At 45.8% G+C, this 15,926-nt stretch overlaps 1 protein-coding gene across 1 annotated transcript in view; it reads right to left on the bottom strand.

Moving 5' to 3' along the window:
* Positions 1 to 13,877, bottom strand: part of LOC147107666 (myelin protein zero-like protein 1) — a 53,945-nt gene extending 40,068 nt beyond the window's left edge. Inside the window, 2 exon segments of the mRNA XM_086006891.1 lie at positions 13,826 to 13,856; positions 13,859 to 13,877. Coding sequence (XP_085863017.1) covers positions 13,826 to 13,856; positions 13,859 to 13,862 — 35 coding nt within the window. The 5' untranslated portion in view covers positions 13,863 to 13,877.
* Between the last annotated feature and the right edge of the window lie 2,049 nt (positions 13,878 to 15,926).

Here is a 15,926-nt window from a genome sequence, read left to right as displayed (position 1 = left end):
AAGTCACTTATTGCCATGTCTGGCCATCCTCACAGACACACAAAACCAGTTGTGCAGTGCGCCCACTTTTTTTTTTTTTTTTTAAAGGGGGTAAAAAAGCAAAGCTTCTTCCGATCTCTCCCCTCCTGGTCCTTCGCTGAGATTTCTTGGGTCCTTGGATTTTTCCTTCCCTCTCGAGACTAGAGGCCTGGTTTTGCTTTCCTTTCTTTATGCTTCTTCACAACTCAGCTTCTCTCTACTCGAGAGTAGCTGAGACTTTTGTAGACACCATCAATGATTGGTTCCTTACATAGCACATTAGGGAGGCAACTAGGGATAAACAAATTCTAGTCTGGACAAATGGGTACGATTTAAAGCCACTCTCAAACAGAATGAAGCCATGCATGTCCCAATGGTTAAAAGGGCGCACTGTAAAACAAAACTATTATGGCTGACGAGGAATGTACAGAGTAAATTTGACTGAAACAGAAGCCATTCTACACACTTAACTCACAACAACAGGGAAAAGTATCACATGGCTGTTTTTGTCTTCCTTAATTGCATAAGATTAGCCAAGAGATCTCTGGAAAGAAGATAGTGTGTAATAGTGGTAGTAATAGCAAAAAAAATGTTTAAGCTATGTCAGAGATCAAAAGACCTAAACGAACCGCATAGGGCCACTAAAGGATACTGTAGGCAGATTCACACTGATTCTCAGGTTGCGGCAGGGCTGTTAAATGACTATTTTGCATCAGTCTGTACTCCTGTTGGTGATGCTTATGTTCCAGGTGAGGGGTGCTCACTATTGAATAGCATTATTTAAATAGATAGTAATGTCATCATGGATAGATTAGGAAAGCTCAAAATTGATAGGGCTCCAGGTCCGGATAATATCCATCCAAGAGTGATTAAAGAGATGGGACAGGTGCTCCGTGAGCCCCTTAACCATATCTTCAAGAGAGTCAGGGATAGTTCCCTTAGACTGGAAGCTAGCTCATATAGTTCCTATTTTCAAAATATTGACAAATCATAGCCAGGGAACTATAGGCATATCACCCATTATTTGGAAGATGCTAGAAAGGATATAGGAACAGGAGGAGGCCATTCAGCCCCTCAAGCCTGTTCGGCCATTCAATGAGATCATGGCTGATCTGCTGTGACCTAACTCAATATACCTGCCTTTGGCCCATATCCCTTAATACCTTTGGTTAACAAAAAGCCATCAATCTCAGATTTAAAATTAACAATTAATCCAGCATCAATTGCCATTTGCAGAAGAGAGTTCCAAACTTCTACCACCCTGTATGTGTAGAAGTGTTCCCTAATTTCACTCCTGAAAGGTCTGGCTCTAATTTTTAAACTATGCCCCCTAGTCCTAGAATCCCCAACCAGCAAAAATAGTTTCTCTCCCCCTACCCTATCTGTTCCCCTTAATATCTTGAAAACTTCAATCAGATCACCCCTTAACCATCTAAATTCTAGGGAATACAACCCTAATTTGTGTAATCTCTCTTCGTAACTTAACCCTCGAAGTTCGGGTATCATTCTGGTAAACCTATGCTGCACTCCCTCCAAGGCCAATATATCCTTCCTAAGGTGTGGTGCCCAGAACTGCTCACAGTACTCCAGGTGTGGTCTAACCAGGGTGCTAAAGCTGCAGCATAACTTCTACCCCCTTGTATTCTAGTCCTCTAGATATAAAGGCCAGCATTCCATTAGCCTTTTTGATTATTTTCTGTACCTGTTCATGACATTTTAATGATCTATGTACCTGGACCCCCAAGTCTCTGGGCCCCACAGTTTTTAGCGTTTCACCATTTAGAAAGTACCCGGTTCTGTCCTTTTTAGGTCCAAAGTGGATGACCTCACATTTGCTTACACTGAAATCCATTTGCCACAGTTTTGCCCATTCACTTAATCTGTCAATAACCCTTTGTAATTTTAGGCTCCGTTTACAATGCCGCCTATCTTTGTGTCATCGGCAAATTTGGATATACCCTGTAAGACTTTCTATTCCATCATCTAAGTCGTTAATAAATACTGTGAATAGTTGAGGATAAGGTGTCCTTTATGATCACTAGGAAAGGGAAGGGGCCATTAGAAATTCACAATACAGCTTCTGAAAAAAAAACAGGCCCAACAAATTTGATAGAGTTTTTTGAGGAAATCACTACAGTAGTTGACATGGGAAATCCGGTAGACATTGTCTGCCTGGACTTTCAGAAAGCATTTGATACGGTATCTCACACTAGGTTACTTCACAAGATGGAATCTTGTGGCATCAGCAAAAAAAAATTAAATGCTGGATTAGGAATTGGCTCCAAACACGCAACGGACGTTAATGGACGTAGTTCAGCTTGGAGACATATTACTAATGGTACCCCCAGGGATCAGTCCTCGGCCTGCTACTCTTCACGGTGACCTGGACAAGTGTTGGGAGTATGGTAAGTTTGCAACTGACATCAAAAACTGTGCAAGGGTTAAGACAGTAGAGGAGTGCAATCAAATCCAAAAAGATTTAGGTGTACTAGAGGAGTGGGCCACACATTGGCAAATTTCATTTAATTTAGATAAATGCAGTGTCATGCATGTTGGTAAATCAAAGGACACCGTTGACACTGTACAGGTCACTGGTCAGAGCACATCTAGAATACTGTGCCCAGTTTTGGTCCCCCTACATGGTGGGTGATATAGTGGCCATGGAAAAGGTCCATAAGGGAGCTACAAGAATGATTCCTAGCTTCAAGAACCTCAGCTACTCGATAGGCTCCATGACCTTGGTCTGTTTACTTTAGAGCAGCGTAGACTTAGAGGTGACCTGATAGAGGGCTATAAAATAATTAAAGGGCTGGATAGAGTCCCTATTGATAGATTATTCTAGTTTAACCAATTGGGGAGGACCAGGGGACATGAGTTTAAACTATCTAAGAGTATGAATTGACTGGATATTAGGCAGTTCTTTTCCCAGAGAACAGTGAGCCTCTGGAATACATTGCCGGCTGGTGTGGTGGGTGCGGACTCTCTGCACGCCTTCAAGAGGGAGCTGGGGCAGAGATCATATCACATAGAAGGCAAGTGTCTTTATAGGTAATACTTGGTCCATGTGATATCCGGGACTGGATCGGAGAGGAATTTGAGAGTTTTTTTCCCCCCCTTACTGGCCCTGTTTTTTTGCCTCTCCCAGGAGATTACATGGCTGCCCGGGTGGAGGAGGAGGAAGGGGGGGTGGAAGGGTAAATCAGGGGAGGAAAGAAGTGTTTAGCCATGATAGTCCAGCCATCATGGTGTGGGGCAGTCTTGATGGACCAGCTGATCTTTTCTTGCCCGTCAGTTTGGTTTGTTCTAATAGTTTGTTTAACTTATTTTGTAGTTTCCAAACTGTAACTGCCCTCATAGTTTAGTATTTTCTGTGATTTCATCAGTTGCCTCAAGTTTCTGAATCCAAATTGTTAATGTAACTTAGTAATGGGAGGTCCCAAGATCAATTCCTGGACACGCTCAGCACTAGAGGTCACTCCTGTGAGCTGTATTTCTCATATTTAAATGCTCATTAAAAGCTATTCTTTATGCTAGGTATTAAGCTCGGGAGGATGGCTGGAAAACATTTATTGAGTTGGTTATATGACTAATAAAAATTAGAGACCTACTCTGTACAAGATTTGCATAATCCATTAAAATGTAGGAACATAAAGCAGTGGCTATCCGATGCACTGGTGCGCAACACATATACAAGTTTAGCATAGACTTCAGGTGATCTAATAACCAGTCATCTGATTTCTGATAAGGACCCGCTATAACTGTTGGTCACATTTTACTCTGGAACAATTTTTTTTTTTTTTTTTTTATATAAATAGGAAGCTAACCAAGGTTCCGGCTCCTGATGTCGATCGAATGATACCTGCTGGGAAGTTTGCAGGTGTAGACATTGAGCAACAACAGAATCAAGATCCACAGTCGAGCAGCCTGCCAACACTCGTTACATGAATAATGGCCATGTGAATGAGGTATGGGGCAGGTTTTAGAAAGCTGAGGCGTGAGCTGGCTGACATGTAGTGAAAAGGAAATTGGTGTACAGGACTGTTCAACAATGGGATATTTTTTTAAAAGAAGAATGAAAAGTCGCAGGTGTACAGGTATATACCATTAAAAAAGATGCCAAGTTTCAGACTGCAGTGGATAAATAAAGAGATTAGAAACAAACTAAAAATGGAAGACAAGGGTTTACAGAGGGCAAATGATTAAAATAAAATACAAGAAAGTAGGGAAAGAGATTAAGGGAGGGACAAGGAAAGCAAGAAGGAGATACGAGGAGAGAATCGCAAGAAATATTAAAAACAGTAAAGTATTCTACAAATACATCAGCAAAAACAGAATTGTTAAGTGTGAGGTGGGACCCCGGAGAGGAGTGGATGGTGACTTTAGAAACAGAAATTGGCGTGGCTACTTAACAAGTACTTCATTGTAGTGGTTACAAAAGAATATTAGGAAGGAGGTAAATCGCAACTTGGTTAAAAGCAAGATGGCAGATATAATAAAGAAAAGAATTAGAGAAGTTAGTTAAGCTAAAGGAGAACAAAGTGCCAGGATCTGGCAGATGCATCCAAGGATCCTGAGGGGAATGCGAAAGGGATTTTTCCGATTTCTATTGAGAGTGGCGTACTGGAGAGTGGCCGATATAATAGCCATTTTCAAAAAGAAAGACAGAGCTAACCTGGTAATTACAGGCCAGTTAGTTTAACAACTGTGGTCGGATAAAAATTGGAATCTTTAATTAAAGATAACATTACTAAATATCTAGACGAAGAGAAGATAATTAGAAGTAGCCAACACATATTTCAGAACGAAAGATCACGCTTAAGAAACCTAATAGAGAGTGCTTTGAGGAGGTGACAGATATGGTGAATGGGGGGGGGGGGGGGGGGGGGAAATACAGTGGATGTGATGGACTTTCAGAAAGCTTTTGAAGTACCACACAAGACACTATTAGGGTATGGGATTAGGGGGGAGGGTAGCAAACTAGATTAAAAACTGATCAGAAAGAAGGAAACAAGGTAAAAGTTAATACATTCTCAGTAGATAGGAGTGGGTAGTAGTGTCTCGCAGGGTTCTGTTCAGAACTACCTCTGTTCATTGTGTACATCAATGATTTGAATATAGGGCTGGAGGAAGTGGTGTCCAAATTTGATGATACTAAAAATAGGAGGCATAATACATAATTCTGAGGATCAAAGGTGATGCAATGAAATATTGATAAAATGGTGGAATGGGCAAAAAGGTGGCAGATGAAATTCAATGTCAGTAAATATAAGGTGGTACGTTTTAGTAAAAAAAAAGCAATAATTATACTTTGATTGGAGGGGGGAGACTGGGTGATGTGGAAGAGCAGAGGGATTTGGGGTTCAGATTCACAAAACATTAAAAGCAACTCCAGTGGCTAAGGCCATAAAAAAACACTAATGGAATATTGGGTTTTAAGGTAAGTGGTATAGAACATGAAAAAAACAAGATGTAATGGTGCATCTATATAAAGCCTTAGTAAGGCCACAGTTAGAGTACTGTATACAGCTTTGGGTTCCATACTACATGAAGGATGTTGAGGAAATAGGGATGTACAGAGCAAATTTGCCAAGATGCTGCCTGGTATGAAGAAATACAAAGAAAGACTTGATCTAATGGAAACAGCCATGTTATAACAGAGCAGACAGGGATAGAATTACAGAATCATAGAATGGTTACAGCACGGAAGGAGGCCAGTCGGCCCGTCGTGCCTGTGCCAGCTCTCTGCAAGAGCACTTCCTCTAGTCCCACTCCCCCGCCCTTTCCCCGTAGCCCTACAATTTTGTTCCCTTCAGGTACTTATCCAATTCCCTTTTGAAATCCACGATTGAATCTGCCTCCAGCACCCCTTTAGGTGGTGAATTCCAGATCCTAACCACTCGCTGCGTAAAAAAGTTTTTCCTCAAGTCGCCTTTGGTTCTTTTGCCAATCATCTTGAATCTGTCTCCTCTGGTTCTTGACCCTTCCGCCAATGGGAACAGTTTTTCTCTAGCTATTCTGTCTAGACCCATGATTTTGAATACCTCTATCAAATCTCCTCTGATTTATGATTTAATAAAGGAGTTTAAATTAAGGGATGGGGCAGGGTAGATAGAAACAGACTGTTTCCAGTGATTGAGGAGTTTAGCACAAAGGCACATAGATTACAAGAGATTTAGGACAGAGCGCAGGAGAGACTATTTTACACTGAGGATGGGGAGGATGTGGAATGCACTGCCAGTGTTAGTGATTGTAGAGACCATGTCAACATTTAATAGATTAGATAGATGATTGAAGGAAAGAGGAATAAATGGATATGGGAACAGGGCGAGCACATGGGATTAAGACTACTGCTCATGCGTGTGATAAACACCAGGACAGACCAGTTGGGCTGAACAGCCTGTTTGTGTTGTAATTTCTATGTAAGGTATGAGAGGACTGCCAGTGACATGGAGCCAGCATAACTCAGCTTCTTTAGATAAAGAAGTTTAGAAAAATGGAGAATAAAAGATGGGGAAAATAGTTATGAATTATTCACTTGTTTGATAAAATCATGCAGCGTGTGCATTAATGAGAGACATGCAATGAGGAAATTTTGGATAGGAAGGTGGAAAGGGGAGGCCAATGAACATCAGGCAAATTCCAACCGGCACTAGGACACACTGGGAGTTGGAGAGAGACAGGGATATGGGTTTTAGATTGGACACCTTGGCCCCGATTTTCGGGCAGCTGTCGGGCGGCTTTTCATGCGGCCGTGGTCCGAAAATCGCGGAAAAAGCGGGTCGGGACCCCCCCCCCCGTCCAACTTTCGGACCGCCGTTTCCACGCGCCCCGCTTCAGTCCCGCCCGCCGCTGGCGGGACTGGTCGGAGCACTAATCACCAATGATCACCTTGTTAAGGACGATTTTCCCGTGCCGTTGCGACTTTGGGGCTTTCCCCACCTGAACCCCGCCGATGAGAGCTGGCGTGAAAACAGCTGGCTTGCTTGCTTGCAGCAGCAGGTCGCTGAGGGCTGAAGAGATTTAAAGAGGCAGCATTTGCAGGCTGCAGGACCTTGTTGATCAAGGCTTGGGGGGAACTATTTGAAGCCTTAGGAGCAGCTGCAGAAAGTTGGAGCCTCACACACTTCTTCAGTGTGAGCTCCTGGGAAGCCCCTTTCACCACCCTAACTCAGGACCTCCTCAACCGAGGCATCTGCTAGAAGCATGGAGGCCTTTGGCACCTTCCCTTCCTGGCATTAGAGGATCTCCAACAGCAGAGGTGGCAGCAGCAGAACCAGGAACAGCAGGATGATTACCAGGAGCATCAGGCTGCTGCTCACGCCAGAAGGGGCCAGCGCTTGGAAGTGGCTTGAGAGCACCTTGCTGCGCTTTAGGGGGCCAGTGGGACCCGTTTCTGCACTGGCAGTCCTACTCAGGAGGACTTCCATGAAGATCTGGTTTCTCTGTTCAACAGATGGCCAACGCTCCTCAAGAGATGTCATTCTCTTATGAGCACTCACCATGTTTTCCGTATGCTGGCGAGTTATCTCCTCCATGGAGGTTGCCAACCTTTCCATGGTGCTGTGTTCATGCACCAATGACTCCACAAAGGCTCTGCTCATGGTCGCTATGGACTCCTCCATTCGCTCCACACTCGCAGCGACCCTGGAGACAAAACCTGCCAGAGACTCCTGCATCTGTGCATGGAGATCCATCACCTCTTCTCTTGCGGATGGACCCAGAGGCAGAGGGTCGAGATGCAGCGCAGCTGAGCTGAGCTGGCAGAGCCCTGCACCCTCCGACGAGGACTCTCCACTGCTGTCCCTGTCTCCAGAATCTGCTGAGGCTCACTTGTCAGCTGTGAAACACCAGGTGACAACACTACTCTATGTCCTAAAGGTCCCCCCGAGGTGTGAGTGTCTGCGCTGGTGCTGGGTCCGCTTACTTCTGCTGATGCTGCACCCTCAGAGGTTGGAGCTTCCTCTGAGGAGTCTGGCTGCACAGCCTCTTCCGCCTCCACAGTGAGGACGGGGGCTCTGGATGGTACTGTGGGGGAGTAAAGGAAGGAGTTACAGATGTAATGCCAAGGTTCCTCTGGTGACTCCCAGCGAGTTGGCATCTGCTGACACCTGCATCTATGCAGCAGTGGTCTCAGTGGGAGGCCTCTTCCTCCCTGACCTAGGGAAGAGGACCTCCCTGTGGGCCCTAACCCCATCCAATAATGCCTGCAGTGAAGCCTCGTCAAATTTGAAGGCAGCTCGGGGTCTGGCACTGTCCACAGCTGCTGCAGGCTCCTCTGCCATCCTGTATGGTTCATTTGGAAGCCTTCAGAGGATGCAGTGCTTGCCATGGACCTTGAAAGCACCACGAATGATGACATCATACGGTGGGGATTTCTGACTCGATTTAGACAATTAGCAAGGCTTCCCACATGCTGGGAATTAATTGGCCAATTGAGGGAAAATTGCGTGGGGCTGGCTGACACTTTTTTGCGTGTGTCAGAAACCCCACATTCGGGGAAATCCGACCATTCCCCACACAAGCCGAAAATCAGGGCCCTTGACTCAACTAGACACAGTAAGATTTGGATTTGTTTATAGAAGATACATTCAATCCTCATCCCTCCTGAGAGAGCTTAAAGTTACTTTTATTACACTTGCTTTTATGCACCCAAGATCATGAGAAGCTGCTGATCATGTCTGTCTATCACATCACGGTCAGTTTGAAAACAGGGTGGGTGCAGTACTGTTATTATACTAAATATTGTCTTTTAACTAACTATTCATAGTGAATTTATCTCTTATAAGTAAGTCGTTTCGGGAATAATCAATGACACTGGCAAGGCCTCATTTATTCCCCATCCCTAGCTGCCCTGAAGGTGGTGGTTGACTTTCCCCTTGAACTGCTGCACTCCTTGTGGTGATGGTGTTCCCACTGAAACTACCCAAAAATGATTTTAGGAAAGACCCTTACAGCCAACAGTGATGAAACTTTCATTCCATTAGTCTTGGCGTCAGGTGACAAGCAGTGTTTTTTTAATTGCCTGCACTGCAGTAGAGGTTAAACACCACAAAGCAGTAAGTGAAAGCAGCAACACTAATGTTTCATTCTGCTTCCCGTAACCATCACTGAAGGGCCACAAGTACACCAGCCTCTCACCAGAATGGATGTTATTGGAAGCAGTAGTGGGATACCTCAAATCCAGCTACACTGAACTCTCAGAACATGCATAATACAACTCATTAATGCAGAAACAATATAAACATAATTTTGAAATTCCCAAGCACATCCTGCCAGTTAAATGCTTATCTATTGCCTAATTATAGCATAAACATGGAGAAAACACAAACATGCTATGCATAGGAAATAAGTGAACACGAGATTTACTAGATAATGGCCCATAATTTGAGATCAGCGGCGAAGCAAAGGTGAGAAGTTTGGCTTTTCCGACATGCAGCTGAAATCAACGTAGTTTAGGGGGAATCCCATAGTGCGAGCTGCTGTGACGTCAACAAGCTTTCTAAGCAGCCAATCACAATGCAGGATTCTCACAGACAGGGAACCAGGAAATAGAAAGCACTAATAATTAATCACCTTTTAAAAATTTTACAGAAAGCAAAATAAAGATTGGGACATGCACATTGGATTATGGTAGAAGCAGAAATATCATGAACAAACTTTAAAAAAAAGTTAATTTTTAAATCTAATAATTTTGGTAAAAGGGGAAGTTTTTGTCAGATTAGTGATTTCACTGGCTGTTGGCTCGGAGGGGGAGGGGAGAGGGTGGGGCAGTCCACAGCACAGCCTCTGGAGGAAGAGTGAATGACAGACCACAATTTCAGGAGTTGCAGTCAGTTTCAAAGGCAAAGTGACAGCGAACTGGCAGCCTTCGCCGTCATTAGGACCACAAGTTCCGGGCCATTAAGTTGAATTACATAACTCATTACCATTCCACCACTTTTACAAAACATTTTGGGACATCATACAGCATCAAGTATTTAGCTTCTGTAAGCTGCATGAGGAGGAGAGGACTTGCATTTATATAGCACCTCTAATGATTTCAGGATGTCCCAAAGTGCTTTACAGCCAATTTGCATACAGCAAGGTCCCACAAACACCAATGAGATCATCTGTTTTATTGAGGTTGGTTGAGGGATAAATGTTGGCCAGGACACGGAGAACTTCCTTGCTCTTCTTCAAAAAGTGACACGGGATATTTTACGTCCACCTGAGGGGGCAGGCAGGGCTTTGGTTTAATGTTTCATCCCAAAAATGGCACCGCCAACAATGCAGCACTCCCTCAGTTACTGCACTGAAGTGTCAGCCTAGATTATGTGCTCAAGTCCCTGGAGTGCAGCAGCTGAGTATAAACTTGAATTATTTTTTCTCCACCATATCTACAGTCCATTTAAAAAAAAAACATATACTGTTTAGGAGTCACACAACAAATGTTAAATGAAGGGAGATTTAAAAAATTATAAACAACAGTAAAACTGATAAACTGGTGTAGAACAGAAACAAAATATGGCAAGGCAATTATCTCCACAACTCAAGCTAGATGGATAATTCACCCTAACCATGACATTAACACAGTTTTAAACAATCTGTGTTTTAAGACAGGTGTGCTCTAGGTATATACTTACAAGAAAACACTGTTGCAGTGCACTGGTTTCCATAATATACACGGCAACACTAGAATCATAGAATGGTTACAGTACAGGAGGCCACCATTCAGCCCGTGACGACTCTCCAGCTAGTCCCACTCCCCCGCCCTGTCCCTGCAATTTTTTTTCCTTCAGGTACTTATCCAATACCCTTTTGAAAGCCACAATTGAATCTGCCTCCACCACCCTTTCAAGCAGTGCATTCCAGATCCTAACCACTCACTGCGTAAAAAAGTTTTTCTTCATGTCGTCTTTGGTTCTTCTGCCAATCACCTTAAATCTGTGCCCTCTGGTTCTCAACCCTTCTGCCAATGGGAACAGTTTCTCTCTATCTACTCTGTCTAGACACCTCATGATTTTGAACACCTCTACCAAATCTCCTCTCAACCTTCTCTGCTCTAAGAACAATCCCAGCTTCTCCAGTCTATCCATGTAACTGAAGTCCCTCATCCCTGGAACCATTCTTGTAAATCTTTTCTGCACCCTCTCTAAGGCCTTCACATCCTTCCTAAAGTGCGGTGCCCAGAATTGGACACAATACTCCAGTTGAGGTCGGGCCAGTGTTTTATAAAGGTTCATCGTAACTTCCTTGCTTTTGTACTCTATACCTCTATTTATGAAGCCCAGGATCCCGTATTCTTTTTTAACCGCTTTCTCAACCTGCCCTGCCACCTTCAACAATTTGTGCACATATACCCCCAGATCTCTCTGTTCATGAACCCCTTTAGAAATGTACCCTTTAGTTTATATTGCCTCTCCTCGTTCTTCCTACCAAAATGTATCACTTCACACTTTTCTGCATAAAATTTCATATGCCACGTGTCCGCCCATTTCACCAGCCTGTTTATGCCTTCTTGAAGTCTATCACTATCCTCCCCACTGTTCAATGTACTTCCAAGTTTTGTCTCATCTGCAAATTTTGAAATTGTTCCCTGTACACGCAAGTCCAAGTCATTGATATATATTAAGAAAAGCAGTGGTCCTAGTACCGACCCCTGGGGAACACCACTGTGTACCTTCCTCCAGTCTGAAAAACAACCATTCACCACTACTCTCTGTTTCCTGTCACTTAGCCAATTTCGTATCCATGCTGCCACTGTCCCTTTTACTCCATGGGCTTCAACTTTGCTGGCAAGCCTATTATGTGACACTTAGTTGAACGCCTTTTGGAAGTCCATGTACACTACATCAACCCTCTCTGTTACCTCATCAAAGAACTCGATCAAATTGGTTAAACACAATTTGCCTTTAACAAATCCATGCTGGCTTTCCTTAATTCATCCATACCTATTCAAATGACTTAATTTTGTCCCAGATTATCATTTCTAAAAGCTTCCCCACTACTGGAGGTTAGACTGACCGGTCTATAGTTGCTGGGTTTATCTTTACACCCTTATTTGAACAAGTGTCTAACATTTGCAATTCTCCAGTCCTCTGGCACCATCCCCGTTTCTAAGGAGGATTGGAAGTTTATGACCAGTACCTCTGCGATTTCTTCCTTCACTTCCCACAGCATCCTAGGACACATCCCATCCGGTCCTGGTGACTTATCTACTTTAAGTACAGCCAGTCTTACTAGTACCTCGTTTTTATCAATTCTTATCCCATCCAGTATCTCCTCTACCTCCTCCTTCACTATGTCTATGGCAGCATCTTCTTCCTTGGTGAAGACATATGCAAAGTACTCATTTAGCACTTCAGTCATACCCTCAGCCTCCATGCCTAGAGCTCCTTTTCGGTCCCTAATCAGTTCCACCCCTCCTCTTACTACCCATTTACTATTTATATGCCTATAGAAGACTTTTGGATTACCTTTTATGTTAGCTGCCATTCTATTCTGACACCCTCTCTTTACCTCTTATTTTCTTTTTCACTTCCCCTCTGAACTTCCTATATTTAACCTGATTCTCAGATGTATTCTCGACCTGACATCTATCATACGCGCTCTTTTTCTGCTTCATCTTACTCTCTATCTCTTTCGTCATCCAGCGAGCTCTGACTTTAGTTGCCACACCATTCCCCCTAGTGGGAATGCACCTCAATTGTACTTGAACTATTTCCTCTTTAAAGGCAGCCTATTGTTCCACTACAGTTTTGCCTGTCAATCTTTGATTCCAATTTACCCAGGCCAGATTAAGTATTTTTACTCCAGATTGCTCCCTGTCCTTTTCCATAGCTAATCTAAACCTTATGATACTATGATCACTGTTCCCTAAATGTTCATCTACTGACACTTGCTCCACTTGACCTACCTCATTTCCCAGAACTAGATCCAGCAATGCCTCCTCCCTCGTTGGGCCAGAAACATACTGATCAAGAAAGTTCTCCTGAACACACTTCAGAAATTCTTTTCCCTCTCTGCCCTTTACACTATTACTATCCCAGTCTATATTAGGATAGTTGAAGTCCCCCATTATCACTACTCTCTCGTTCTTCCATCTCTCTGATTTCTCTGCAAACTTGCTGCTCCATATTTTTCCCACTAGTTGGTGGCCTCTCAAATACACCTAGTAGTGTAATGGTACCTCTATTATTTCTTAACTCTAACCAAATAGATTCTGTCCTTTAAATGAAGCAGAACAGAGCAAAGTCACTGGATAAAACTCCAAATTAAAAGTTTTTAATCATACCATTTAGCGTGATACCAAAGTTGAGTAGGGTGTCATAACTCTTCACTGGGTGATACTATACACTCAATGTTTTCAAGGGGAGACTGGATAGGCACTTGAGGGAAATAAACTTGCAGGGCTACAGGAATAGAGCGGGGGAGTGGGACACTGGATTGCTCTACAAAGAGCCGACATGGACTCGGTGGGCCGAATGGCCTCCTTCTGTGCCATTATGACTCTATTACTGGGTTACGATTGCCCATTGTGCTCCTCAGCGCTAATTGGCAACTTATTGGAGCAACGTTACAATGCATCTCTATAGACCCACACCTGAACCATCAAAGCTACAAAGTAGTCACCAACAGCCCTGAAACACAGACTTACTGGGTAAGATCACTATGCACCACAGTAGCTGCATTTTTGAAGCGTTTACTTACACCACAAATACAAGTGCATGACAGCAATGCAATAATTTACATGGAGACACGCAGAGTCGCAACAAGCAAACACAGTAACAGAGAAAACTACCGTTAATCAAATATAACAAGAAACCCAAGTGCCAACAAGAAGATCGCAGCCCGACAGCCTCCATACTGGCGCTGGGGAAATGTTTATCCATTCCACTCCCTGACGCTCCTGCCCTACTTCGATTCCTCGGGCTTCCTGTGGCTCTCCCACAATCCTCTGCTCGCAGGTGATGCCACTAGACCCCGCCCCACTGCCCTCCGCTGATTCGCTGTACCGCCGGTGAGGAGACGTCGCGGAGATTCTGTCGCTGAGTGGATGAAAGCGCTGCCAATCAGTGGCGATATGCGTGAAGATGTTTGCGTATTGGGATGTGAATTTGGTCCCCATGGCTGTTCCGTGTGTTTGGGTAAAGAACTGGTTGTCGAAGTGGCGTCATCGGGCTGCGGCTGGAGTTTTTTTTTGAAGCGCGCGCTTCGGGCTTAACTCGGACAGAGCATGCGCGCGACCGGCGCTGTGCGCGGAGACGTGACGCGAGAGCGCGTGCAGCGTCAGTTGGACAGACAGCAACCGACTGACGCCGCGCGCGCTCTCGCGCTGCCCCGTCACACGCGCGCGCGCACCGTGTACTGCAGACTGCATTGTTTAATACAAACACAGGATGCTGCAAAACGCTCGGCAGGCCAGGCAACATCTGCAGATTAGGGTTCCCAACACTCCCGGAATGACCGGAGGTCTCCCGGGATCTGCGGGTGCGGGTGCGGGTGCGGGTGGGGGTGGGGCTACCTCTCCCGAGCTGTACCTCCAGCAGCCCCATGGGATCAGTTATTTAAATTTCCCACCGCGGAGTGCCCGATCCCTACCATCGCCCGATCCCCACCATCGCCCCGTCCCCACCATCGCCCCGTCCCCACCTTCGCCCTGATCCCCACCTTCGCCCCGTCCCCACCATCGCCCCGTCCCCACCTTCGCCCGGTCCCCACCATCGCCCGGTCCCCACCATCGCCCCGGCCCCACCATCGCCCCGGCCCCACCATCGCCCCGTCCCCACCATCGCCCCGGCCCCACCATCGCCCCGGCATCGCCCGGTCCCCACCATCGCCCGGTCCCCACCATCGCCCGGTCCCCACCTTCGCCCCGTCCCCACCATCGCCCGGTCCCCACCATCGCCCGGTCCCCACCTTCGCCCCGTCCCCACCATCGCCCGGTCCCCACCATCGCCCGGTCCCCACCATCGCCCCGGCCCCACCATCGCCCCGGCCCCACCATCGCCCGGCCCCCACCATCGCCCCGTCCCCACCATCGCCCGGTCCCCACCATCGGCCCCGTCCCCATCGCCCCGTCCCCACCATCGCCCCGACCCCACCATCGCCCCGTCCCCACCATCGCCCCGTCCCACCATCGCCCCGTCCCCACCATCGCCCCGTCCCCACCATCGCCCCGTCCCCACCATCGCTCGGTCCCCACCATCGCCCCGATCCCCACCATCGCCCCGTCCCCACCACATTTACCACACAGAAGGAGGCCATTGGGCCCATCGTGTCTGTGCTGGCTGAGAAAGAGCTATCCAGCCTAATCCCACTTTCCAGCTCTTGCTCTGTAGCCTTGTAGGTTACGGCACTTCAAGTGCATATCCAAGTGCATCACCGACTGCTGTCAAAGCCTCAGGCTTGGTGACGTCACTGGAGCAATGGTGCAGATAGCCGCGACCGTGTGGAGAGCAGTTAGCGCGATGCTTGGGGGGTCAGCAATCGGGAGGCTTGGGAATGGCGGGTCTCTGAAACCAGGAGGGCTCTGAAATGAAGGGGGGCTTTGAAATCAGGGAGTCTGAGAGAGTCGGGGGGCAAAGAGTAGGAGAGTGGGGAATGGGCAATGGCAAACATTCAAAGACCGCATGGATGAACTACAGAATTTGTTCATCCCAATTTGGCATAAAAATAAAACAAAAAAGGTGACTCAACCGTGGCTAACAAGGGAAATTAGGGATAGCATAAGATGCAAGGAGAGGACATATAAATTAGCCAGAAAAAGCAGTAAACCTGAGGATTGGGAGCAGTTTAGGATTCAACAAAGGAGGACAAAGGGATTAATTAAAAGGGGGAAAATAAGAGTATGAGAGTAAGCTTGCAGGTAACACAAAAACTGACTAAAAGCTTTTATAGATATGTGAAGAGAATAAGATTGGTGAAGT

This window comes from Somniosus microcephalus, chromosome 14 (assembly GCF_052327205.1).
Source record: "Somniosus microcephalus isolate GS21.2 chromosome 14, FLI_Smic_1.0, whole genome shotgun sequence".
Classification (NCBI taxonomy): domain Eukaryota; kingdom Metazoa; phylum Chordata; class Chondrichthyes; order Squaliformes; family Somniosidae; genus Somniosus; species Somniosus microcephalus.
Note: the sequence above shows the minus strand (reverse complement) of the source record. Positions and strands in the feature narration are given on the sequence as shown.